This window comes from Stegodyphus dumicola, chromosome X2 (assembly GCF_044657685.1).
Source record: "Stegodyphus dumicola isolate Sdum_Otavi_A_Nest chromosome X2, ASM4465768v1".
Taxonomy (NCBI): domain Eukaryota; kingdom Metazoa; phylum Arthropoda; class Arachnida; order Araneae; family Eresidae; genus Stegodyphus; species Stegodyphus dumicola.
The window spans coordinates 47,821,970-47,849,567 of NC_140781.1; the positions used below are offsets into that span (position 1 = coordinate 47,821,970).

Here is a 27,598-nt window from a genome sequence, read left to right on the forward strand (position 1 = left end):
TTTACTGTTAAGAGAACATTGATGCTAGGTGCTCCTGCCAGGCAGATGGCATGAATATATAGTAAATTAATCCGAAATGGATAAGTAAAATACGAAATGCTTTAATTCTCAGCTCTCAAGGTGAATAAAAAAAAATTCTGCTCAAGCCGAAGCGAAACCCATTGAGTAGGAAATAATAAGAAAATTGGAATCTGTTCTCTAATGTGTAATATTAATGTTCTAATACTGACAACAATGAATGGATCCAGATGATTCATACACTATCTTAGTAAACATTTAAATTCCTGTAAGTTTTAGTGCAAAGTTTATCGCAATGTGTACATGATTTAAGAGGTAAATATAAACAAAACTGGAGAAGAGGAATTAGTAATGGCGGACATCAAATTTTACAGTAATGCTCAAGAAAGACCTTGGAACAGAAATGAATTTTTTTGGCTAAAATCAAACAGATGGAGATCTCAAAAATAGATTTTAAAATATATATGTTACCGTAAAAGACCGAAATTGGAGAATGTCGACTTTCACAGGAGAATGTCAACATTCACCAAATACACTCATGTCCATAAATTAAGGATAATTCGGAGTCACGCGGAAATCGAACTCTAAAATAAATATATAACCTGTAAAATCACTACACACATCTTCAAGAATCATATGCAAATTTCAGGAAGTAACCAGATGACACCGATGGTACGTCACAATGACGAGAGTGTAAGAGAGTGATATATAACGAATACAGGCAAAGAAGTAAAATTGTTCGCAGGCGCTTTATAAGCATTTCAGTGCAATAACGGAATAGTTATGACACAAAGGACGCATTTGGATGATTTTTTACGTGGTAGAATTATCGGCCGTCTGGAATGTGGACGTACCCAACTGGAAGTATCAGACGAACTTAGAATTGCCCAGAGTGTCATCTCCAGGCTTTGGCAACGATTCCAAGATGATGGTAATGTAAGTAGACATTACAGCACAGGTCGCCCCAGAGTTACAACGCCGAATGAGGACCTGTATTTGGCAGTTACTGCCAAAAGAAACAGGCGGAGCACAGCCTTAGACCTGTCTCGTCAGCTCTCTTCAGCCACTGGTACAACAATTTCAAGGCAGACCGTGTACAGACGCTTAGGGCAGATTGGTCTATATGCTCGTAGACCTGTCAGATGCGTTCCAATTACTGCAAATCATTGCCGCCTGCGGTTAGCCTGGAGTAGAGAGCATGCATTGTGGACACCACAACAGTGGGCTTGTGTGATGTTTTCCGACGAATCCAGGTTTAGCTTGTAGTCTGATTCTCGCCGGACTTTCATATGGAGAGCTCCAGGTACCCGTTACCACCAAGAAAACATCATTGAACGACATCGTTACAGTGGTGCAGGAGTACTCGTTTGGGGTGGAATTATTCTGGGTTCCAGAACTGACCTACATGTTCAAACTGGAACCATGGCAAGCCAAATCTATCGGGACGTCATTCTGGAACAACATGTACGTTTGTTTCGGGGAGCCATGGGCGCACAATTTGTGTTTATAGATGACAACGCCCGTCCTCACCTTGCAAACATCGTAAGCGAATGCCTTCAATCGGAGGATATCACCCGTATGGGACTGGCCAGCATTCTCACCGGACTTGAATCCACTAGAGCACGTGTGGGACATGCTTGGCCGACGAGTTGCAGCCCGTCAACCTCCTCCTACATGTCTACCGGAACTTCGGAGAGCATTGCTTTTTGAGTGGTGTAATATCCCCCAAGATCAGATCGATAATTTGATACTCAGCATGCCTAGGCGTTGTACGGACTGTATTGCATCATCTGGGAGACATGCAATGTATTAACAATCATACGAACCATGTAATATTGGTTTTTTGTAAATAGGGTTTTTTGTAATTTGCTCCAGGGAGAAAAAATCGCTAATTTTTTTAATAATATCAAACATATAGTATCTTTTTTTTTGCTCTTTACCTTTTGTTTAATAAATATGCTTTAGAAAAGTGTCAAATTTGTTTTGCTTCTAACTCTTCCTTTGCCTGATTTTGCATTATCCTTAATTTATGGACATGAGTGTACTTCGGTGAAAGATCGAATATTGATTTGCATTCTTGTACATTCGCACCCTCACCGGTGTATGTCGACAATATGCTCTGATATAGGTCGAAAAGAGAGGAGTATATGTACACGCTGTCATTCCAAAAGAAAATGTTCCAGAAATAAATACAGTTTCAAAAGCAAGTTCCAAAGCAGTTGCACTGCGACGTACTATCTTGTGCAATTCAAAGTATCATAATAGTTTAAGTTATTGCAATAAATAAGATTTGAATCACATAATTTAGTAAGTTTTTAACTTCTATTATTTTCCTTTCTCATTTTGAATATACTATGTGTTTTAAGTTCTTATGTTCTTATTTCAAGTCTCGAGTCCGTTTTTTCGCGGCTGAATTACGGAGAAGAAAATATAATGATATTGTTATATGTTCAACATTCACCATTAGTACATGGTGAATGTCGACATTTACCGGTGTAAGTCAGAAATAAGAGTATTTGGAAAATATTTCGGACATACACCAAGCGACTAAGTGAATGTTGACATTCACCGATGAAAGTCGACATTCTCGAGATTTCAGTGTTTCACCATAACATATACATGCTATGCCATTTGCGACAAAACTTCTAGAGAAATTGATACGAAATACAAAAAATATCAAGAAATACGTAATTTGAAGGTCTATAGAATGTATTCGATTAAGGAAACTAAATTTAAAAAAAAAACCTTTATTTTTTAATAACATTAATGATGAAAAACTAAACGATGAGATAACAATTTATTTCAATAGCGAGAAAGAAAAATTTACAAAATCCGAAAATATGTACCAATTTTTTAAAAATAAAATTGCGTCTATTTTTCCTAATACCGAAATATTATTAAGCATTTTTTTAATTATTCCTGTGAATAATGTAAGAGGAGAAAGATCTCTCTTTAAAAAGAGTTAAAAATTTATTCAAGAAATTCAATAGAAAAGGAAAGGCAACAATAACAATAATGCTTATATAACAATTTTTGCTATAGAAAAAGATACTTGCAAACAGCTAAATTGCGAAGATGTTATTGATTGATTTTTCTGAATAAAAATTCAGAAACGAAAAATTAAATATTTTAAAGGGTTATAAATGACTGCATATATATATATATATATATATATATATATATATATTACATTACACCAAAAACTCTTATTGTGCAGTTATTGCCATATATTTATTTATATTGTCTCTTAATAAAAATATAAAGTCATTGCTATCAATTTATTACATTTACAAATTTTCATTGCAAGCAACTTATAAAAGTGAAGCCTCAGTTTAAATGCTGTTCAGGGCCTGCTTTAATCAGGCACTGAACACAGGCACATTCTGAAGAGAAAAATCATAACATCTACTCAATTATAGATTATCCAAATATTTAAATGGAAAATCATATACTCAAGTTCCAGCATAAAAATTTATCTCATTATTTCAAACGCAGGTTTATGCATTAATTACAGTTATTTGGAGGAGCGTTAAGTGCATATTTAATAGACTATGGTACTTGCGTTCAACGTTGCTTTTGATAAAAGTTACTGCATAAATACCCAACTGATAGGAAAATTATAATATTATTCAATGCAAAAAATCTTCCTCGACTTAAGTGCAAAATTCAAAATTGATAACGCGCCCTAGTGGCAGGGTGATCAAAATTGCTGAACACTAGTTGCTTAGACCTGAGTTAAAATTTGTAGTTTTCCTCAAATGTAACGTAAATAGTAACCAGTTCTTCCCAGAAAGTCCTGCATAAAAGCATCTATCCTCTTAGGCAGATAACTATGCGAATTTTTCGTAATCAACCGAAAAGGACTGAAAATGATACAAGAGTAAAACAATAAATATCCACTTATGCCTCGCTTGTAACATGCTCCAAAGCAAATTTATCAAAAGTAAATTAAAAATAAACGCTACAATGATGAATTCTTGTGTATTCCAGGATTCTCCACTGTGTAATTCTAAGTTACTGCTGAAAGTGAATCTTAAGAACTGATAAGCGAATAATCGCTTGAGCGTGTGACAGGAAACAACAAGATAGAAGGGTAAAATAACCCTTTATTGTTTAAAATAAAATTTAACAGAACTCCGTCTTGGAATTGTACAATAAAGCCGACACTCGGGCTTGAACTTAAGAGACTAAGAATTAAACTAAACTAATCTTAACTAAAGAGATATAACCAAAGCTATCAAAATGCTAAAAGAGTCAGCCCCTTAACGCTAATTTACTGCGAAGCTATCAAGGGCCTAAAGTACGGCCGAGCGTAATAATAGCTTACGAGAAAATAGCCTAAAAAGGCGGACGCGTGCAGCCAGAATATCTGGTATCTCTCTCCACTAAGACAGTAGACATTCGCGGTTAAGTACCGGTCTTCCTCATTACCATTCAGACGTGATTCTAAAACTACGTTCTGGCCGGAAGTGGTAAGTTGAAATTAAAAAGCGATACTTTCCTATCGCTTCTTAATTTCAACTTACGACTTACTCTAAATTAAGTTAAAATTTAGCTGTTAATAAAATTAACATAATCCTTACAGTATAATATATAGAGAGAGGAGACAAAGGAAGTAATTATTCCTGTACTTGTAAATTATGAATCCATCCACAGACACACGCAGGCGCGCGCACACACAAAACAGACACCCCCCCCCAAAAAAAATCATTACGTTCGAATAAAAAAAAATCTGCCATTACGTCCATGAAATTAAATATCATTGCTACAAAACTGCGCTAAGAAACTGACAAAAATCTGCCTAGAAACTCGGACAAAAATTGCAGATGAGTTTAATAATATTCAAAGAACATAAGTTGTACCATTGAGTCAAACTCGTGCGAAAATTTGGCAAAATGTGCGTAAAAAAATATTATTCACTTGATGCACATTGATTAAGTTCGAAATTGGCTTTCAAACACAGTTAAATAACGTTTGACACAGAACAGTAAATGAACACTATGCTTAAATTGGTTTCTCTAAGACTTTCTCTTACTTCAAATTAGATCTGTCCCAATAATAAGCGTGTTAAATGAGCAGAAGTATAAAAATAATTGATTGATCTCACGGAAAGCTTGAGCATCCAAAGTGCTTTGACTAGTGTGAATCCCTAATCATTATTCTCCGAGCTAAGATAAGAAAATCAGTACATGTAGATTATACGAAATGAATGAGCTACGGGCTACCAGTTTCCTCACTTCTCCAACGGTATAAGAAAAAACGTAGAGATAATCGACTTCTTTTAGTGTTACTGCTATTATGCCTTAAGAAAATAATGCAGAACAGGCAGAAAATTTAAGTGAAAGAAAAGTTCATTAAATATGAGATGCTTAAAATCGAAAACTGTTAAAAATCTTTCTTTCCTAGACAATTTTAAGCTTTCTGAAAGAAATAAAATAAAGTAAGAATCTAAAAGCCCTAACACATAAAATTAAAAACTGTATTAAAATTATTATAAATTACTCCTGTTATTTAATATTTCTGAGATGCTTCCTGAATTAAACAGAAATTAATCTTAAATACTTAAATTGTAAATCCTCAAACTTTTGCTATACATATGTGCTTGAAGAATTTCCTGAAAATTCCCCTAGTTATCTACTGAACCCAATGAAAACTTTAGAAAATTATAGAGTAAAAAATTGACTAGAATATCTTGCTAATGACATATGAAACGCTGTTAAGTTTTAAAAAAATATACACGAAATTTCTGCTATTAGTTTAACTAATGTTAGAGTCAATAATCCATATTCGCACAAATAAATACAGGAAAAAAATCCTGAAATGGCACACCTTTCAGTTTTCCGAGTAGCTTCCAAAAAGTATATCAATATATTTTATTTATAGAGTTCCTGAAGCTGAAGATTAAATCACAAATTGTTTTCAGCACTTCAACAGCCATTGTCAGCAAACTTTCAAGTATGTCGTGAAAAGTAGCAATGAATTAAAAAGATTCAGCCATGAAATAATTTATAACGTAATAAATTGCACTGTTCAATTCAGTTCCAGAGACATATCCCGAGACATATCTCGGGAATTTTTCACTCGCATTTTTTTAGTTGGGGGTTTTAGATTTATTCAGTAATTGGACGAGGAATCATAAAATTGAAATTTCTGTTTCCAAAACGCAGGCCATGTTAATTGGTGCGGCAAGACCTCTCAAAAGAAAACCTGTAATTAAATTACAGGGGACCTCAGTCAAAATATTCGATCATATGAGGTATTTAGGCCTTGTAATTGATTCACGGCTTTCCTGGATACCCCATCTAAAATATATCAAAAACAAAATGGGAGCCCTGAATAACAAACAACATGAAGAGAACGGCTGCAACAAAATGGGGAGTCTTCCCGAAATTGCTGAAAGTACGGTACAACACAGTAACAGTGCGGATTGTTCTCTATGGCTCAAGTATTTCGGCTTCTTCGCTCACTCAGCATGAACGAAGAGTACTTGTATAAATTCAGCGACCTCATCTGCTGCTAATTAGCAAAGGATACCGTATCACACCCACCACAGCTCTGCAAGTCCTTACTGGCATTCCGCCTCTTGACTTGGTCGCAGAGAGGGAGTGTACACTCACCTGTATTTTGCGCCTAGGACAAGATAAGACTCTATGGAAATAAACGTATTTGCATATAAATTATGAAGGGAAAACACACAAATATCTTTGCCACCCTTCACGTAATAATCTTGAGGATAATATTAGCACAAAATTTTCAACATCATCTAATTGTGGAATCACGATATATACTGACGGCGCCAGGACGGAAACCGGAACTGGAAGTGGCCTGTGTGTTATGAAAGATGGCATCCCCATATCCAAATGGGGACGAAGGCTGCATCAAAACAATTAAGTCTTCCAAGCAGAGTTAACGGCTTTAAAAAAGGCGATTAACCTCTCCAGCAGCTTTAATGCACCTGTACAAATTTTGAGTGAATAGAACTCAAGTCTGGAAGTCATTGGCAGTACCAGGTGCAGGAACCCACTCGTTTTTGCAATACAAAAACAACTGCTTCAAATTTCTCCAGACTTGGCCCCAGTTGCACTGACATCATCGGTAACGAAATTGAAGACGAACTTGCTAAGGAAGTAGCAATGAGTATTTACCTACCAGAACATCCACAATTGTTCCCAAATTCCTATCTCAAGAAGACTACATATGCAGACCTAATTTCCAAATGGCAAACCAGATGGAATGAATTAACCACGAGAAGACGTACTCTTCGTTTCTTACCTCACGTTTCCACAGATGTATCTTCGTTTTCACCATCGCTAACTACTTTCCTCACTGGCCACGGCCCATTCCCGACGTATTTGCACTGTTTTGGAATCGCTGAAAGCGATACATGCGAGTGTGGACAACAAAGCAATACTGACCACTACGCATCTCCTGCCAGTTTACAAAGAGATACCATTTATCCAAGCCTTCAGAATCATACTGGAAAGAGTGGACATTGCACTTAATGAGGCATAAAGGTGCACTCAGTAAATTAATTAATGTATTTCAGTACTGCATTACACTTGCATGGGCGTATATTCTGAATAGTTCATTCAGTTTTCATCTTGCAATCGTTGTAGCTTACTATTGTAAAATTATTATTGTATTTTTGTAAATTTTTTTTATTGTACCGTGTTTAGTAGAAATTGTTAATGCTGATTACATACAACCATCAGTACTTATATTCTGCTTATGTACTGTTTTTATACTAGACATACCGAATGTGTATATTGTTATACTATATATTGTTCATATACTATACAATTATGTTCAAACATGTCTGTATTTAGATACTTAAGTTCATACTTTAGCTTAAGTCTTCTATTTTCTGTTATAACCTAAAGTATTACTGAGGCTACCCATATTTATTTGTTAATAACTGTGGCAGGTATCCCCTTCGAAAGGCCATTGATAATATGGAAACGTATGCGATATATATAAGTACAGTAACCGTGTTATGTTATAGGAAGTCAGTATTTAGATACTTGTTTTAAGTCTTCTTATGTACTGTTTTATACTATGTATACCAAATGTGTGTAATACCACGAATAATAGTTATACTATATACCGCTCTTACACTATGCAATTATGTTCAAACATGTCGGTACTTAGATATTCTGTATAAGTCTTCTATTATCTATTATAATCTAAAGTATTACCGAGGATATACATATTAATTTGTTAATAACTGTAGCATATATCCCCATTGGAAAGGCCATTGATAATGTGCATAATCTATGTGCAGTAACCACGTTATTTGTTAACTATGCATAATAGCATAACGGTTTAGTAACGTCTGAACATTGTGCATTATTCTCAGGAATAATTCCACGGAAATATCCACAAAGGCACGATGGTATTTTCCTACAACTTTGGACTCTCCACTTCTACTTTTGCTATGACTATGGACTCCTTTAGTGATTCAAACACGAAGGCATATTATTGTCTAAAGTAATGCCCCCCACACACAAATAATTATAGCATTCCTATGCAAGGTGACTAAGCAACAATAGCCTACCCTGTCCATGAAACTCTTCTGTGACAGCGAATAAATTTACGTTTGTCGGTCCTACCCTGAGATTCTACCACCGAACAGGCATCATTCCGCATGGATTTCTAGGACGGAAGCCTGCTCCGTGGCGTACAGTTGGGGGGGGGTAATGCAAAAGAATGATTCAAAGAATGTTTTCAAGATTTAAGTGAAATTTTCAAGTTAAGATGAACGGATAAGTTTTATTTCTTACCCCTTTCTGAATAAATTATTGTAACTTCTTATAACATTAAAAGGAAAATTATATCCAAATTTATTTACGTAGAATGTAGACGTTTTTATGACTTTCAATGGAAAAAAATCCCATCCACTAGAAATAGAATTAAATTCACAGTAAACTGCGTGTATTTTAATTCTGTCAGTTTGAAAAAATTTCACTAGGAATATATAATATTCGTAAGGTTTTAAAAAACATATGTAATCACGTAAGGTTTTAAAAAAAATAAATGCTATAGTTCATAAAACCAAAAGCTTAACGTAATCCTTTATCCCTTGTATTTATTCATCTAAATTACTTCGAAAATAATTTTCATCGAGCGAATTTTTTAACCTCGTTTTTAATGATCTTCGTACAACTCGCAAATTTTGTTCAAATTCTCAGCTTCTTAGATAAAAAATCCAAGCAAAACTGTACATGGACGCTACAATTGTTTTTTTTCTTTAATTAGCTCATTACAGAGCAATATTTTAAGATGGATGAAAAAATTAACAAAAGCTTAGTCACAGTTCAGAACGCACTGATTCGGATAATAAACCTTTATTAATGAACAAGATAACAATCGAAATATCCGGATATTCTCTACACTCTAAACTATTTCATTGTGTTTGGAGAATTTAATGAGGTAACCAAACAATTCCATCCTTCTTTAAAGTTACTCATAAAATTCTCTTTGTGTCCTCGTAAAACTCTAGCAATACAATAGAAAATTAGGGAAAACATTTGCTTTTTTTTTGAGGGGGGGGGGTGATATGTTTGCTTAAGCTATCGTCTTGCTGAACATTGAAAAGGTGTGAATAGCTACTTACATAAGTCTGTGCCTTTACACTAGAGAGGAAAAGGAAGCAGTGAATAATTTATCCCTTTTTTTAGCTACTATAATATGATTTTCATATTTCAGGTTTCGTTTTCTTTCCCTGGTTGAAATGAAAATTTAGTAATTGAGCTAAGTCTTTAAATTCTTTTTCGTTTATTTGATTATGGCAAAACACACGAGAACTATCTACCTAAGGGGAGAGATGTCTCCGTGAAGGACGTTTTAAAGGAAACTGAGTTATATACACATTACATTTGAGAAAAGCCACAGAAACGCCCATGCAGCCAGCCCGTTCGCCGGAATTTGAAGCCCAGTCCGAGCTACCAGTGTTCAACGACTTTGCCGCTCAGTCGCTGGTTGGCCAGAACTCCAATTCCAATTGCTTTCGCTCGCACTTGGTTTCAACTACACAGAGTTATTACCAAAAGTTCAGAGTTGCCAAAAGCCAATCACGGTTGTAAAATAAAAGAGATGTACTTCAGGTACATCTGGTCACCCGGAGGCGTAAAAAACTTTCAGAGCTTGGGACTGGCATTCCTGGTCGTGGTGGCAAAAGTTGCATTCAAAAATAACAAAAGTCGTAATTATAAAACATAGAAAAAAACTGAAAACTATTTACATAAATACAACTACCAAGACGGGTTGTGATGTATGGTGCGGGGTCTTTTGACCACATATTCAACAGTAGGGTCATAGTCGCACAGGCTTCTAATAGAAGCGTGGGAAGAGGTTCTAAAGCTTTCAAAGAAATTAGTTGGCCAGAAATCAAAGCATTCAGCGGCTATAATCACTTAGCTTCTGATGAGGTATCGCCACTGTTGGGCGCCATAAGTCTTTTAAGTACTTAAGTCGACATTTTAGTTTTTGCGAACATCTGAAATGAAAAGTGAGGCAAAGCACCTATAAGTAATTTCACTATAACTGCATAATATTCATTTAAATTTGAAGTTAATTAACATTAAATGTTTAAGTTTTCTTGGTATTGCTTTTACATAATCACACTTCTAGTGTATCCCAGTATGGTTTCTTCGAATGTTATTAAAGCAAGGTACATTAGGAAATAATTGTAACTAATTATTAATTTAAAGTAAAATAACACGTCGAATAAATATTAATTTAGAAGTCAAACAACAAATATCAGCGTTATATTTGCAAATATAACGCTGATGTTTTTAGTTTGACTTCTAGATTAATCATTAATTTGTTAGAAATAATTAAATTTTTTCGGTTTCTTCCCAAAGTAGCTTAGAAATTCGAACTGTGACTTTCACAAATTCCTGAAAAGCTTGATACTTATTATTGTCATTTTGAAGTAAATAATTTACCTCTTTTCCACCTTTCTATGTTTAAATCTCAAGGATCTGTCCTTCAATTTGCACACTATTTATATTTTTCTAAAGTTTTAAACATAAAGTCTCGTTTTTCAACCCCCCCCCCCCAGCGGCCAAGCAGTGAAAGTTATTGAACATTGGCGGTTCGTTTGCAGCAAACAAGCTGGCTGCATGGGTGTTTACGTGGTTTTTCCATGTGTAGCGGGGTTTTGAGCGAGAAAAAAAATCTTCCACCAAGGAATCCCTCCCCTTAGGGGGGCGGATAGCCCTCGTGTACTTTGCATTAATCAAGTAAAGTTTCATAATTCGATTTCATGAATTTTTCTAGCACCTCTTTGAATTTCAGAGGAATATTAATAGAGTCTTAATAATAAACTCAAAATATATCTGCTTGGAATTCTCTAGAATGCAAGCATGACTTTAACAGAAAACAATGGAAAGGTAACAGCAGAAGTTACAGGCTCGTAGCCAGGAGGATGCGATGGGCGCCCGACAACCACCTCCCCCATGTGGCCGACTGTCAAAAAATTAGCAATTTTGAAAATTTTGGATACATAAAGATTAGGTTTTCTATTTTTAAATCAAAAATAGTTGTTAAAGTTTGGCGTAAATCAGAGAAATAATTTCAGATTTGGCATAATTTCCACCGATTAGCAAAAATTTCATGTAAAGCTTAACGGCGTTGCTCTTAGTTATAAAATTTGAAATGCAAGCAACCACAGCACAAATCCTCTGCGGCTAGAGAATTCGAACTGAAGGGGGGATGGAAGAAGAACATCTTATTTTTTTTATCCTTTTAGTTCACGTCGCATAGGATCGTAGAGAATATAATCAATATTCATAATTTTTAGAGGTCCCATACCTTTCTCTTTCCTTCTCGTTATCTTGAAAATTTAGCATTTGGAAATTTAGTTTAACTAATTATCAGTTAGAAGAATAGTTTAGATCTCTAAGGGAAATCATGTTTTGCATATTCTCCGATTAATTACTTTTTATTTGATTATATCGATTTTCAATTTAAATTGTACCTCGTAGTAAGCGTAACAGATGTATAAAAGTTGCTTTTCGATTAACCGAACAGTTATTATCCGTTTTAATTATTTTAGCACCCTGAATTTTATTTTACGTCAAATTTCTAAAATATTTATTTTTCTCATCTTTATCCTCTGTAGATAATTTTTTTAAATATAATACTATTTTTAGAAGCTCTAAAAATTCATTCAAACATCCATCTCCCTTCATATCGCACATTTTTTTAAAATCCACTAATTTCATATTCTTTCTTTGTTTACGTTGGTTAAAAGATCTCATAAGAGAGCATTATAAAGCTAAAATTTCGCTTAGGTTCCCATGTGTTTCATTTTAGCATTCCCCATTGAACATTAATTTGCAACAAAGCTATATTCAGTTCATGATTTCATTGCACTAAATGCAAGGTGCATAATAGTTAAGAGATGAATAATTGTTTCTGTTATGTGTGGTTTCTTTGTCCTAAAATATAGCCAGGTACAAATAGGGGGGACCAGATATTTACCAACAAGTTTTCCTTCCTATTAACTATCCTAAACAACCTAAGTTTGTAATTCGTAGAAGATGCTCAGCTCGCGCCGCACCGCAAGCACTACCACTGCCATCAGTACAATATATTTCTATTTAAAAATAGACTTTAATTCAAAGACAGCAGACCTTTTTATGCGCATACATTAAAATTTAATATGTTATTAAGATTTATTAAGATAAAATTGTTAATGCACCTGAAATTTCGGAAAAAAAAAAAATTCGCTTAAAATTTGCATCTGAATTCGTACTAAATATTGGTCTTAGAACATCTTACCAAAATAATCTTTCTCAAGAATAATAGGAAAATTTTAAAATGCATCAGCAACTAGCAAATGTAATGAATGAAAAACATCAGCTTTAAATTTATCTAAAATTCTACCTGAGTGTGGCATTAATTTTAAGGAAACTTTCTGTGCATATGACGCGAGAAATTGAAAAATGCCCCTCTTCTTTTTATAAACTAACCTTTTTTGTAAACTCCATATTAAACTTAAGTTCATTCATAAAGTTATCAAATTTCAACAAAAAAAAAAAAAAAGTATTACTGTTCAAGAAATGATGCATGCAGACAGGGCTTGGATCTCTTTTCTTTAGAGTGATCGGTATTTGAAAGGCTAAAGCCACAAACAATGATCCTTCGGCTAAGTTCCATTCTCGGTGACTTAAAAATATCTGACTGTGTGAGTTTTCCAGGATTTTCTTCTTAGCTATTATATATACACATGTAGGGCTGGTGTTTTGTCTAATTTTTAAACGCATGCACTGAATTTGAATCACGCATGAAATTATCATGTAAACTAAAAAGCTTTGTGGCTTTAGAGATAAAGTTACCAGTTGCGGTATCTCATAAAACTCTCCTGTTAATTAATCCGATTTCCATTAAATGAAAACAAATTCTTCATATTTTTATTTGGCATAACTCTTATTCCCAGGGCGCTGCTAACTTTCAATCATTACCAATGAGAATCAGGCAGAATTGCGCTCGTGAAAAATTATGTATAGATTTCTAAGTTTTAATCCTCTGTGCAAAACTTTCTAATACCAAGTTAGACCTCATGCGAGATATGCTACTAGTATAATTTTAAAGTAACAAGGCAGTTACTTGATTCATTTACTTCACGTGACAATAGCGAAGTCGATTATATTTATTCATTTTATGATAATGGAGAACTATTTTTCCTTCTTTGAAGCAAAAGAAAGGAAATTTAAACAAAGCATTTACGCTTGTTTTTCGAGCTAAGCAATGTTTAATTGTGAATAATAATACAACACTTATGAAATTATAAGGTTATTATTTAAATTAACCAGCTTGTATGACTTCGGCCTTCTTCTTTCCGTATTCCTCACCAGAATGGAAATGAGTAGCCAGTATTAAAACTGAGCTTTTTGAATTTTAAGACTGAGTGCGTTTCTGACTTCACGTGCGCTACGTGTTAGTTTCCTGCCAGCTCTGATAGTTGTTATTGCTCGGCTTTACGTTCTATCGCTGCCGACACTTTGGTTTTGATGCTCCGGTAGAGTTATTGAGTTAGCTTACACTAATATTTAATTGCGTAGTCTCTGACTGCTGTTCCACATTTAACCGAAATTTCATTTCGATTGGTTGAGCCGGCAGGCCACTATGGGTTTATTATATGGGAAAAGTTTTTTTTAATGACCACCCTTTACTTTATTGTATACTTTATTATATATAGCTTAGTTGAAGTTAGTTACATTCAACATTGCTTCCTTCCGAAGCACGTTGAAAGTTGGCATCAGAAGAAAGGGGCATTTTGAAACCTGTATTGGTGTAGTATGAAAAGAAGAGTCTCTCTTATTAACCTAATGTCCAACTTTTATACCTTCTCGAAATAGCATGTGGGAAAAAAATCGTAAGAAGAGCAAAGAGATCAGCATAATCTTTCTGGCCTACTGTGTGCTAAAATTTGGATTTAGATTCCTTAAGCTGTTTGTCAACTAGATTTATAAAAATATCAATCGTTTAAAACCGACAAAATTTACAAACTATATTGGACATATAAGGCCTATATTGGACATATAAAGCCGTACTCATGATATCTCGACAAAATAATTGAAGGTTATTAACTTAAGCGTGTATTTGATCACTGACTTTTTTTACCTTACCTTCACGGTATGATCCTCTTGCAGAATCTCCTCCTTCTGTCCAGTTGAAACGTAAATCCCACGAGGTCCAGTATGTACTAACCAATGTTGTAATCTGACCTGCAAGCATTAGAGTTTCCAAAAGAGCAAAAATACATGCAACAATTTTCGCATTCATCTTGTAAAGGAGGTAACACTTCGCAAATCTGGGTTGCTAAAGCTAAATTCTCTGCCTCTGGGATTTCTTTTTCTTGTTCAGTATTCCTTCAGTGCCGTAATGGGTGACTGGAGCTATATAATTTCACGACATTTTTGCGTAACCTTGGTAGTAATATGTCATTTGAAAATAGGATGCAATAAATCAAATTATTTCAATCCAAAATTTCAAGTACTTTTTTCTTGGCCTTGGTATATCAATTTCCTGTTACATTAAATGAGGTTTCATGCGGAAAATTGAGGGGTAGTTTTTAGTAGTTATTTCTTCTTCAGTCCGCTACTGTGAAGACTGAGAAAAGGAGAATTTATCTGTCAGAATGACTTGCGGGAAAATGGCTTCCGATTTCGTCGAGTTTAATAGCTGGGCCGATTGTCAAGCACCAGTGAACATGGATTGAGAGTTAAAACTCGATACATAGACGTCAACACCACAGCTTTTCCCCTAAAAAATAAATAAATATGCATATCAGAACTTTATTATCTGTTTTATCAGCCAAACTTTTATATATTCAAAATCTAGCCTTTGCTGATAGATATATACAGAAAAATTTGATTGTTAGAAAAACTATAAAAATCATTTTACAGAGTTAGAATAATAAAATTTGGCCATCTTTAATTATTTTTACGGATGAAGTTAAAATAAGTAACAGGTAAATAACAGTAACATATTAATGGTCACTTTTTAGTGTTCGTATATTGATCTACCTTTTTATAAAGTGGCATTTTAGAATTGAAAGCATCTATCGGGTTGATAAGAATAATAATAACACTATGATTAATTTTGACAATAAAGTCCTACTAGATGTTAAGTACAAAAAGAACTGAGCTTTCTGACATAATGTATCATATATTCATTTCAACAATTTCATGTTTCCTTTGACATGATTAGCATAATCTAAATAACTCCTTCCTTTCTTTCTTTTTTTCGGTATAAAGATAAAAAAGATAAACTTCACGTAGCTGTATTTACACTCTGATTGAAATGCATTTAGTAAACTATGTAACATACTATAACTTGACATTATTTGGTATTTTTGTATCATAAAACTGCATTTTAATATGTCAACCTACTACTAAGAACTACTGATGCACAAACCTAACGGTAAAAAAATCATTACTATCATTAAACATACAGAATATCCAGTGTGACATATAAAATGTACGTCGCGTTTTATTTTTCATATACAAAAATGGTTCGTACTTTACAAATTTTGTACTTTGTTAGAATGCACAGTGCTTTCCATAAACGCATCTAGTAGGATAACTTGCAGCTGAAAGTTAATTTTTAAACTTGGTTTAGGTTTTATCTTTCGTTAAGCTTCATATTATTCAGTATATTATGAGCGTTTGCAATAATGAAGGACGATATTTTTGATAAATAAAGTTTAAGACTTGCATGTCTCTCACAAAGTTACATTTCTATCTAAATGCATTTAGTCTGTTGTTGTTGTGACTAATCTCTCTTCCCTGAAATCAAATGAAGCCCACGGAATTCATTGTGGCAAGGAGGCAAGATTTCACCTGTTCTTAGTAAGAGACTTGGTCACCATATAGGTGACAATAACGACTTTCCTCATTTCCACCTCAAATTCTGAAGGACAGCATCCCGGGGGGGGGGGACGGGTCCGAGGGTCTCCCAGCCCTCTTACCCTACCGTCAATCCCTCGAGAGTACTTTCGTCTCGCCGCATATTTTGAGTGCCCCCGTGCCTCACAGACACTACACATTTACAAACATACATGCCCTCTCCGGGATTCAAACCTGGGCCCTTTGGTACGGAAATCAAAGTCACTTCCATTATCCCGATTAGAAAGTAGTCTTTCCAGATAGTATCTATATTCAGTTAACATAGATATCAGACCATTATTTCTATTGGTTTCGTAATTTACACCGGAAATGATTAAAACTTTTCATTGAGAAACTAGTATCTAACGAAAGAAATATTATTGCTCCAAGCTGATAAGCAGTTTGAACAGCTTCCTCTCGTATTTGAATGATTTTAAAAATTTGATTCAAATACAATTTTAACTGTCTTAAAAATAAAAATATATAATGTTACTTTTTCTCTTTGCTTGAAAGATAATACTGAATATAAATAAATATTAAACGATTTTTTTTATGTACGAACTTAATAGTTGAAATATAAATTTAAAAACTTACACTTGCAAAAATATCGAAGCAAAATTTCTGTACTGTAGGAGTTGGATAGAATCTCCCAAATAAAATTACTTCACAGAATTGCCTTTCACTACAAGCAGCTTTTCCTGTGTCCTCGAACACAAAACTAAATCACGAAAGAATATAGCTAGTGGTCATGCTTTATTCATTATAGTTATATGCCTAAGCTTTTACATCACCGTTTCAGGTATTCGCCATTCTTTCTAGTGACGTCATAATAAAATTGAAATCTCGCATTCGACTGAATTGCGCAGAGAAACAACAATGGATTCGAATAGAAGAAACGATCGTAAATTTGCTTTACTCACTGAGTATTACAGGCATCTGTTTAAAAAAAGTATAATCTAGAGAGGAAGTCATGACTTATCAAGAGAAGTACTAACACACACAAACTTCTTTTTTCTACAAATGGGTATTTATCATGCTTTCCATTTCCAAGGTAAGTTATTTGAATAGTAGACTAAATAACACTTAAAAATAATAAAAACACAAGACTGAATTGTATTTACAAAAGCTTCTAATTAGCAACTTAATTAATGAAAACAAACGCTTGCCTTCTTATTTATTAATTGCATAATTATCTTATTATTGTTTAAGTTAAAAATGGACATTATAGGAGGGGCATTATTAGGGCATCCTGCGAAATGTCTCCAGCAATAGGCATGGATGATCCTCCTCGCGGATGCTTTGTATTGGAATGTAATGCGAGCTCTAGAACTTAAACGTGACACTGCAAATATTCGTGCTTCAAGAAATGCATATAATCCAAATGCGAAACAGGAAAGAATACTACACTCGTTAGAACGCGAACATAACGAAATTGAACGTTTTCTTACAGGACCCAATACAGAAAATTTTTGAGCTCAATTTGCAGAAATTACGGAACGCTACTATCCTACACCAGAAAACACCGCTACGTTTACAGGAGGCTCCACGCAAAAAACGATTAAGGAAAAGGAATAACTCAGAGGAGAACCTTCCTCCCATGCAATCAAACACTAAATTCAAAGTTTACCAAAATGAACAAAACCTTGATGACAATAATATGGAGGGAGATCAAGAGCCAGACAACAATAATGCACCATCTGTACATCCTAAAAGTCTAGCCGGGAAATTCTTGCTACTTGTAATAGTCCAGACCAACATTAATTGGAAAGCGCTTAGCAAAGAAATAGAAAATGTCTTGAAATTTGAAAATTTAAAAATCAAGCTCTTTAACACTGATGACTACCGAAAGATACAGGAAAAATTAGAAGCGGAAAAAATTCCGTTTCATACAACTCTTCCGCATCCCGATAAAAGTGTATGTACAGTGAAAAAGATCTCACAGTAGACATAACCGTAGAAGAAACCGAAGAAGAAATGAACCGTCGAAGAAACCGAAGAAGAAATGGAAACACAAAAGACTACTTGCTGTATTAAAATGCAAGCAGCCCACAGAATGAGGGAAGGAGTTGCGATACTTTTACCCACTTTTTATACTGAAACCCCATGAACGGAAGAAGGGGAAAAAGATCTAAAGCATAAAATATATACTTGACATAAGAATTAACGTTAGAGCTCATAGAGGTAGACCAGGCCCGACGCAGTGTTTTCACAGCCAAAGGTATGGTCATACCCAACGTGCCTGCCACAACACTCCCACATCTGTTCGCTGTCTGGCCGAAAATAGACCTTATTATTGTTAACACCCAGTTAACAATAATAAGGACATTACAGTAGAGTGCACCTGCACACTGTGTAAAGGCCTGCACGCAGCCTGCGATAAAAAATGTTCAAAAACAGCAGAAAACCAAACCAACTTTAAGAAACAGGAAGAAACCCAAATTATCCCAAATGGTGGGAGTCAAGAAGAAAATCAAAAAGCTTACCAATCAGGAAACAATCCAAACAACCAATCATACGCCGAGGTAGGGGCTAAGAAAAAAAGAACCTTCAAACTATAACTAAGCAAACTCAAAAAGTTCATGAACAATCAAAAGACGAAGACAACGGGATAGAAGATTTTACAATTTTTTATAAAAAACATATATCAAATTTACCTCAAATACAAAAATACTCAGGACATTACTAATAAATTAAGTATCGACATAGAAGCAATCCAAGATGCTTGAGAAACGTTAGCATGTATAACTATATTCACACTTGCACATATTTTATTACTTTTTAGTGTTTTATTATTTCTCAGTATGTTGTTACTATTTATTTTAACTGGCAGAGCAGAAATGGACTTTGATGTTCACCAGGTAAAGAGCTTCACCCGGCCAATCAGCTTTAAATATTGTAAACTTCACTTCAAGGCAAACGGTAAATATACTGACAGAAACATGTAAATATTTTATTTCCTTTCTCCCAACTGTATTCAATATTTATGCTCATACATGCTATATAATTGCTAACTGAAATGTCATTCAAATTAGTCAAAGAAATGTTGCCATGAGTTGTCAATACTGATTGTGTATAAATTTTTCCATCTACTGGATTTGAAAGTTCGCAAAATAAGCGGTCCAAGAGACTAATGCCCTAGTCTGGACACCGTCGAGTCTAGATAAACATTAGTAGTAAAGGCTAACAGTGGTAGAGGATCACTTATGAAGTCAAGATGTACAAGATCGGCGATTAGTGTGCTCGTACTCCTTCATGACGTTCGCGTGTTTCTGACAGTTGAAAACTGCCTAGCTCCAGGAGTGAAACTGACTGTTCCTGACCTGCCTCCTGTCCAGTATGCCATCACGGTGCGCGACATATCTAACTGTGGAAAGGGATCATATTCCATGTTAGACTCATTTTCAGTTCAATATCACAACGTGGATTTTGGAATAACATCCCTGCATTATCATCTTTACTGATAATCGTGCTCGCATAAAATGAATTTTGAATGGTACATTTCTTCCTCTGTTATAACTGTATATTCATACCAATTTTCATTAAAACCTGTCCATTAGTTTTTCAGAAATTACACAAAATGGGAAAATTCTCTTAATTTTGCATACAAGTGTATTAATAACGCTAGCTTCCACAAAATATAGCGCAAAACCAGTTAATTATTGTATTCAAATAACCGACACTCTAACTTCATGGTTTTTGTTTGGTTTATTTAATTATGGCACAGCACTCGAGGCCTACCTAACTACCTAAGGGAAGAGATGCCTTTATGGAGGATTTTTTAAGGAAAACTGATTTGTATACACACTACACATGGCGAAAACCAAGAAAACGCCCATGCAGCCAGCCGTTTTCCGAGATTCAAACCACGGACAGAACTACCAGTGTTCAGCGACTTTACCACTCAGCAGATGGTGGGCTCTCTAAATTTATGAAGTATCTTTAGGGGGGAAAATGCTTCATTATTTACATCATTTACATTCTGTGCCGTCAAGCATATTTCAGTTTTAAGCGGATTTTTCTAAATGAGAAGTAAAATCTTATATAGCCGAAACAATGCGTGAATTTTATAAGTGAGTTATAATCCGAAGCGATATTATGAAGCATTCATATGACATATTCTTCTGTATAATATACAGTTTTCGGCAATTAAAATGCCCTTAGCAACATTAACAAAATGCATAGTATTATTACATTAAATGTTACGCTTACAGACTCGGGCTTTCTTTTCACAGAAGTTAGCCATCATATTATTCGAACACCAAAAAATTATCAAAAAAGATTCGTAATGAAACAAATACAATAATAAAATGTTAATTAAACGATTTAAGGTACGTTAAATTAAAATTTATAGGCAAATTATTTTAAAATGCTCTTAAGCGCTTTCTCTTTATTGCCTGAAGACAAAAAATAATTAAAATATTTCTATAACAGAAGATATACTAAAATTTGGAAGTAAAACATGTTGATATATAGCCGCCTCAGGCGGAGCTTAAAAGCCTGGCACGCTGAGGACAAAAAATTATTTTTAAAAATCCCGTTGACGTAATGACTGTTTTAGGCATTCCTAAACGTATAAATTGCGTTGTTAACACCCATAGATTCAACCCCCAGGGAAGGAATGCTCCTGACTGGGTTGGTGACCCGGAATCTGCAGATCCCCTACAGCATATGAAAGCAATTTTGGGACGTCACAAACGGAAAAAATTATTCCTTTCCATGTATATTGATTACCCGGGATTTAAAGGCCCAGAATATTAAGAGACGATATTTTTATGGCTAAATATTTGTCTGACATTTTATGCAACTGATTTTTTAAGGTTTCATGTTATCGAAACATCGTGAATCGTAGTTTAATGTTTTTAATTATTAAGTATTTCGTATTCTTAGACATAATTTTACATTCCTCAGGTCTGTATCATAGTATAAGAGAAGCACCAATAATCTGCAGGCAAGATATCCTGAACTCCAGTTATCCAGATAATTTGTTCTTTAAAGTAAAATTAAGCTTGTTACTGTTATATTTACGTGTTTAAAATTAGGTGGATTTTGAATAAAACTACCGATTTTGAGGGCGATTAGACACAAGTTCTTCTAACACTGTTGTTTTGCCTAATTTAAAATTTTATATTGGCGTGTTTCTCTTCCAGTTTGAAAAGTAAATTATGTAAGATAAGATAACGCAGAACATATTTTTCGAAAAACTAGTAAATTAATTTACATGAATGTGTAATGTTCGATAATTTTGTTGCTGATAAATGTTATTGAAAAAGGCAGCTGCATGTTATGCACAGGCCTATCGATCGTTGTCTTGCTTCATATAATATTTGCCTTTCAGTGAACCATGCTTATCTATAATAAGTGCTCATACTTAAAAAAAAAACTAACAAAAAAGTAGATTGTAGAGTTTCAATACTATGTATTTTATTGTTTATTTTTCTATTTTATTACTTTAAGTCGTTAAAATTTGTCTTAATTTAATTTTGACTGAATAGTAGTAAGTTGCCCACCAGCGGCCGAGCGGTAAAGTCCCTGAACACTGGTAGTTCGCTCTGAGGTTCGGCTGCATGTGCGTTTTCGTGGTTTTTCTCATGTGTAACGTCTTAATACGAGTCAGTTTCCCTTAGAAAGTCCTCCATAACGGCATCCCTCCCTTCCGTGTAGTGCCATAGGGCGAAACACGTAAATGTAAATAATAATAGTATTAGTAATAAGTTACGCATTCGGTTTTATCCAAATAAAAGCAATTTGTTTTACTGTACTGTAAAAATTTTAAAAAATTAAGTGCTTAAGTTTTAGGGTGTAAAAAGCGTTTTTATTACTTTATTTTAGTTAAAATACAAATGGACAATATGTTTAAGCACATGCAAAACAACATAGTTGTTTAATTTTGACAAAAAGAATGTGTCTGTTATACTGTTTTACGATATTACAATATTTTATCATTTTAACCATATAACATGTTAAAATAAAATAAACAAAAGTACATAGTTCCTTGATTTGCATTACCTTAGATGTGTTTGGACTATAGGGGGTGTAGAAAGAGACAAAGGACCAGGTTTGTCGAAAGCCCAGGTGTGGGCTTAGCCCTAATTAGTTTGCAAATTTGCAGTTCCGTTGCACTGATAAAAACAATTTTCCATTTTTATTCGGTGTAGCCAGTTTTCGCTTATACCTTCCTTATTTTGAACAGCCCCCAGTTTATTACCTTAATGCTTTATTTTAGGTTAAAAATTGGAATATTTCTATTCTTAAATAATAGATTCTAATAGTAAATTAATTCGTTTAATTACTAAACAATTGCCCAGTTCAGAAGAAATATACATTGTAGTTCATTTGAGTTCATATGCAGTTACTTTTTGAAATATGTTATAAGGTATTTTCTCCCTCCGTCCAGCATGCCTTCGTGGTGTAACGGTAGCACACGCGGCAAGTATTCGAGAGGTCCAGGTTCATGTCCTGGAGAGGTCATTGCTCAATTTTCATGTCTGCTGCTTCAAAATAACTTAATGACTCTGCAGTAGCGACCGAACTAAAAGGTGGTGGACGACAATGTGTCACCATCAGAACTGGCGATTCGGTCCCCTAATCCCCAGTCGCCCTTTAAAAATGGGGAGTACATTAGGTATTTTTTCTCTCCTTCCAGCATGCCTTCGTGGTGTAGCGGTAGCAGAATCGGTGAGTATTCGAGTCGTCCCGGCATTGCTCATTTTTCATGTCTTTTGTTTCAAAATAACCTAATGACCCTACAGTGTGTATAAGTGCATTTATTTTTCCATGCATTTTTTCTGAAATCTTGGACTAGCCTGAAAGCTTTCGAATTAATTTCTGCATTTCCTTTACCCTGGAAAAGCTATGTTTTTCTTTCTTCATTTTTTGTTTTATTCGCTATTTTCAGTGAAGTAAGAAACCATTTTCTCAGTTTTTAGATTTTTACTTAATTATAACTACAGAATATAGCGAAACATTATTTTCGTGAGACAAAGTTGCAGGCATCTTTTAAACAAGTACAAGGTGGCTATAATTAAAATTACCTTATTTTGACCTACGCAGAACCCATTCAGGTAATTCATTAAAATTTGGTATATACGTTATAGTAACCATGGGGAACAGAAATCTGCAATAAAAATTAATAGTTCAAATTTCGATCGAGAGATGGTGCTTTTCTTGCGATGTAGAAAGGACTTTGTGCATATTTGGAGAATTTTAAATAATCAGTAATCAATGCAGTGAAATTATTCTTCACCATGCTTTTAGAGGAAGATCGAGTTTTACTGATCAAGCTGTTTTGTCAGAATGGCAATAATTTTTCAACTGCACTGCGAGAATATCGTGGCTTGAAAGGTTTACGAAAAAAGCCTATGTTAAGGCAGGGTTTGAAACAGATAATTACTAAACTTTGTTAGATATATTTTAATTTTATAGCAGTTAACTTAATTGTACTTTCCTATCTTGCCTCGTTTCAAATTGCAACTCTTTACTAGAATGAGTTTATAGAATCGTGTTGAATGCAAATGAACAAGAAGTAGTATTTAAGGAAGGTTCAACTTACCTCATGAGAGAGAGCTTGGAAACCTGAGTAGCGCCTGTTTGCTTTCGGGCTAAGTCTCTCTGAGCTGTTACGCTCGGCCGTATATTACGCGTTTTTTTAGATAGTCGCCGGCTAGTTTAAGGTCCAACTACGTTAGAATTGTGTTAGCTTCGGCTAAGTCTCTTTGAGTCAGATAGAGTTAGTTCTTATTTTTAAGCCCAAGTGGAGGCTTTTTTGTAAGTCCGAAGAAAGGGGCCGATTGTTCATCTTATTTTGAGTGAAATAAAGAGCAGTTAACCCTTCCTGTGTTTACGATTTCTGTTATTTGAACTAAGCGATAATTCGCTTAACAGTTCATTAGGCTCCTCGACATTTGCTTTAGTAGAATAAGAGTGAGGAGCTCTACAAACTTCAAGAGAGCGGGGAGGTATGTATGCTGCAAGGAAGAGGACGGAACCGGGTTCCAAATAAAACTCTGGAAAAAATCGCTCTTGCCGTGGTTGAAAGAGTTCCCAGTGTTGTTTCAGTAAGTCTTCCATCAGTATTTTCCAGTATGTCCTCGAGCGGTATCACGTGATTTGTCTTCCTCTTGACGGATAGTATGAAAGGTTCTGTGATCCACTGTAAAGGGATACCTAGACAAGATCTAAGATCTGCAAGAGCTGCATCCTGCAGACCCGGACAAACACACATTTTGTTAAACTTCTTTTTACCAGAACAGCCGATGGCATTGGTATATTTTGTGGCCGGACGAGTCCCATTTTATCGAGACAGAGCAGTTAATACTCAAATCAATTGCATATGGGGTATTGCAAGTCCTAATGATGTACATGAATGGTCACTGCATCCTAATTACATTCCTGCATGGTGTGGTTTTATTGTTGATTTCGTTTGCTCAGTCGCCTTTTCCTTTGAACTCTCCTCAAAGATATCCCATCATGGGTGCCCGTTACTGAGAAATTTTTCAGCAGAAAGGCATTCCTGCCTTACAAGAAAAAGAATGTTTAGAGTCTACTGTCTTCATGCAAGATCGTGCACAATCTCACATTGCCGGACTAGTGAAGTCAGTGCTTTGTGAGCACTTTGGAGAATGATCGGGTAATTTCGAGAAGCTACCCGACTACCTACTCGGACTTAAATCCCTGTGAATTCTGGTTGTGCAGATTCCTGAAAGATCGGCTGAAGCATACGGACTATGCCTGGACTAAAAGCAAGCATGACACTCATGTTGCTGCAAGCGACCGAGGAATCACTCGCACTATTGTTTAACGCGCTTTGAATGTGCGATTGACGCAAATGGAATGCACATTGAACAAATGTTGTGATTAAATAAAGTTTTATATTTGCAATTTGTGTTTTTTGTTCTTAATGTACCCCCTTCTCATCTGATGGTCGAAATTCGAATTATGATTTTTTATTGCAGTTTTCTTTCCTCCATGGTCTATATAACGTATATACAAAGTTTCGACGAAATAGGTCTACCAGAACGGGCTCGACATAGTATATCTAAATAGGGTACCTTTAACATTTGTATAACCACCATGTACTTCACTATTCATGAAACCTGAAATTATGAAGCACTGAAAAAATAAATCTTAATTATAATTCCTTAATAAGTTAAATAATAGTTCCCCTTAAAATGAATAAGTTCCCCTTAAAATAATCCCCTTAATAAACGTCCTCCTTAATAAGTTCCCCTTAAAATGAATACATTTTTATTTTTTGCTCGGAATTCCATTTTACATCATATTCTACTAACATTTTCATTCCTAAATAATAATAACACATGTTGAAGGTTACATTAGATTTACTGATTACAGCAAAGCACTCTTTCCTCTTGAAAGACGCCCACCGGCGGCCGAGCGGTAAAATCGCTGATAACTGGTTGTTCCGACCTGGGCTTGAATCCAGGCGAACGGGCTGGCTGCGCGGAAATTTTCGTAGTTTTCCCCAAGTGTAACCTGCATACGAGCCAGTTTCTCTTAGAAAGTCCTCAACGAAAGAATAGCTCCCCTTGGATAGCCCTCATGTGTTTTGCCATAATAAACTAAACCAAACCTTTCCTTGAACGCCATCTGCCTACAAAGAGATTTCTTCATAGAAGACTTTGTAAAAGAATATTGCACATGCAAGGGCTACGCAGAAGGAAAATTATGACAATGCTCATGCAATAAATCTCGTAATTCAACAGGAGATTTCGTATTTTTGCATCAGAATTCACATGCGCTGCAGTTTTATAGCATATTGACTCTAAGGTTTTGTTTAACCAACTTATTGCCAGTTTGGAAATTTTGATCATATATTTTTATGCGCTGTTTAGTTATTAAGTAATACCATATATTACAGAAAATTTGTCAGAGTTGTTTCCCAAGTTTATCCTCAAAATGAAGCAATAAATAAAAGCACAGAGTTTAATACACGTTATACTTGATTATATAAATATTAGAGCTTCGTTCAAAAACAGAATCATAACTTACCATATTTCAGAATTAAGCATACATACAAAGGTAGCGTTACTTTCAGTCTGTTATACTTATCGCAAATACTAACTTAATCGGAGCTTAATAAGCATATTTAAAGAAGCATTTTATATAAAATTTAGCAATAAAAGTCATTTAAATTTGCATTTAACCAAATGAATTCTTTCCTACATCTTTCAAAGGGAAAAAATTGGGTATTAAAATTATGGTATCAGAATTCCCTTAAACATTTCCATAGCACTAGATATTGTTTGAGAAAACTATGCCTCAGTGGTCTTTCAAGTAACAGTTACGGGAGATGCACCAGATGATAAATAGTTTACCTCTTACTAATGCAGCTTTCAACAATAAAAAAATAACCGCCCAGCCAGTATAGTGGTTAGTGACCCTGACTGCCGTAGCGATGGGCACGGGCTCGAATCCCTGAGAAGGCATGGTTGTAACTATCCATCCCTTCATAGAACTATTTTCCATAGGCAAACATGGCTCCACAATGAAATGGCGCCACCCCTCGGGCCCTCGTAGAGGCGCAAACCACCTGGCCATTTAAAAAAATACGACATAAATTGTTTTAAATTAAAATTTTAATTATAAAAAATATTAAATAAAGCCCCCCAGCCATTTAAAAATTTAAAAAGGAGGAAAGACAAGTTTTTACAAAAGTATATATTTGTTATGTACAGGGAAACACTGTATCTGCTCGTTTATTTAACAGGAACTGTAATACAAACATGACAGGAAATACTTTATCCATAAAAACCTATTAAGCATCTTTTTTACTGACCTTAGCTCCAATATAATAGCCTGAATTTTACTAGTTATTGTAAAGATGCTTATAGAAACTCATGTGTACAGAAAGAGAATTCTTTATTACATTTACCTATTTATTATTCTTTATATGCAAAGTGATGCTCCCTTCAACAAAAATCTGTAAATGTTTTAAATATTTCACGTGCATTGCCAATAACAGCTTGTACGGACCGTCGTCAGGGTTTCATTATCTAATAAAACATTGTTGGTGAAACTTGATTACCTTACGCTGAAAGAGCAACTTACAGTGATGTGAACTGCCAGCTTTAGTTTATGACGCTTGATAAATGGATGGCGATAAAAGAGCTGCAGATACTGGGGTTTAGTATTATTACTAGTGCGCTGCTACTACAGTAAGATAATCT

At 34.8% G+C, this 27,598-nt stretch overlaps 1 protein-coding gene across 11 annotated transcripts in view; it reads right to left on the reverse strand.

Moving 5' to 3' along the window:
• LOC118197749 (uncharacterized) overlaps positions 1–27,598 on the reverse strand; it is a 183,771-nt gene that overhangs the window by 132,802 nt on the left and 23,371 nt on the right. For 10 of the 11 annotated variants that reach the window (XR_015039272.1, XM_085810113.1, XM_085810115.1 and 7 more), the window contains one exon: positions 14,655–15,291. Coding sequence is in view for 10 of the 11 variants with exons in the window: in XM_085810113.1 (XP_085666239.1) it covers positions 14,655–14,811 (157 nt within the window). In the remaining variant the exon portion in view is untranslated. Of the gene's footprint in view, positions 1–14,654; positions 15,292–17,009; positions 17,163–27,598 lie in introns of those variants that run through there. The other variant, XM_035369310.2, reaches the window with a different exon arrangement.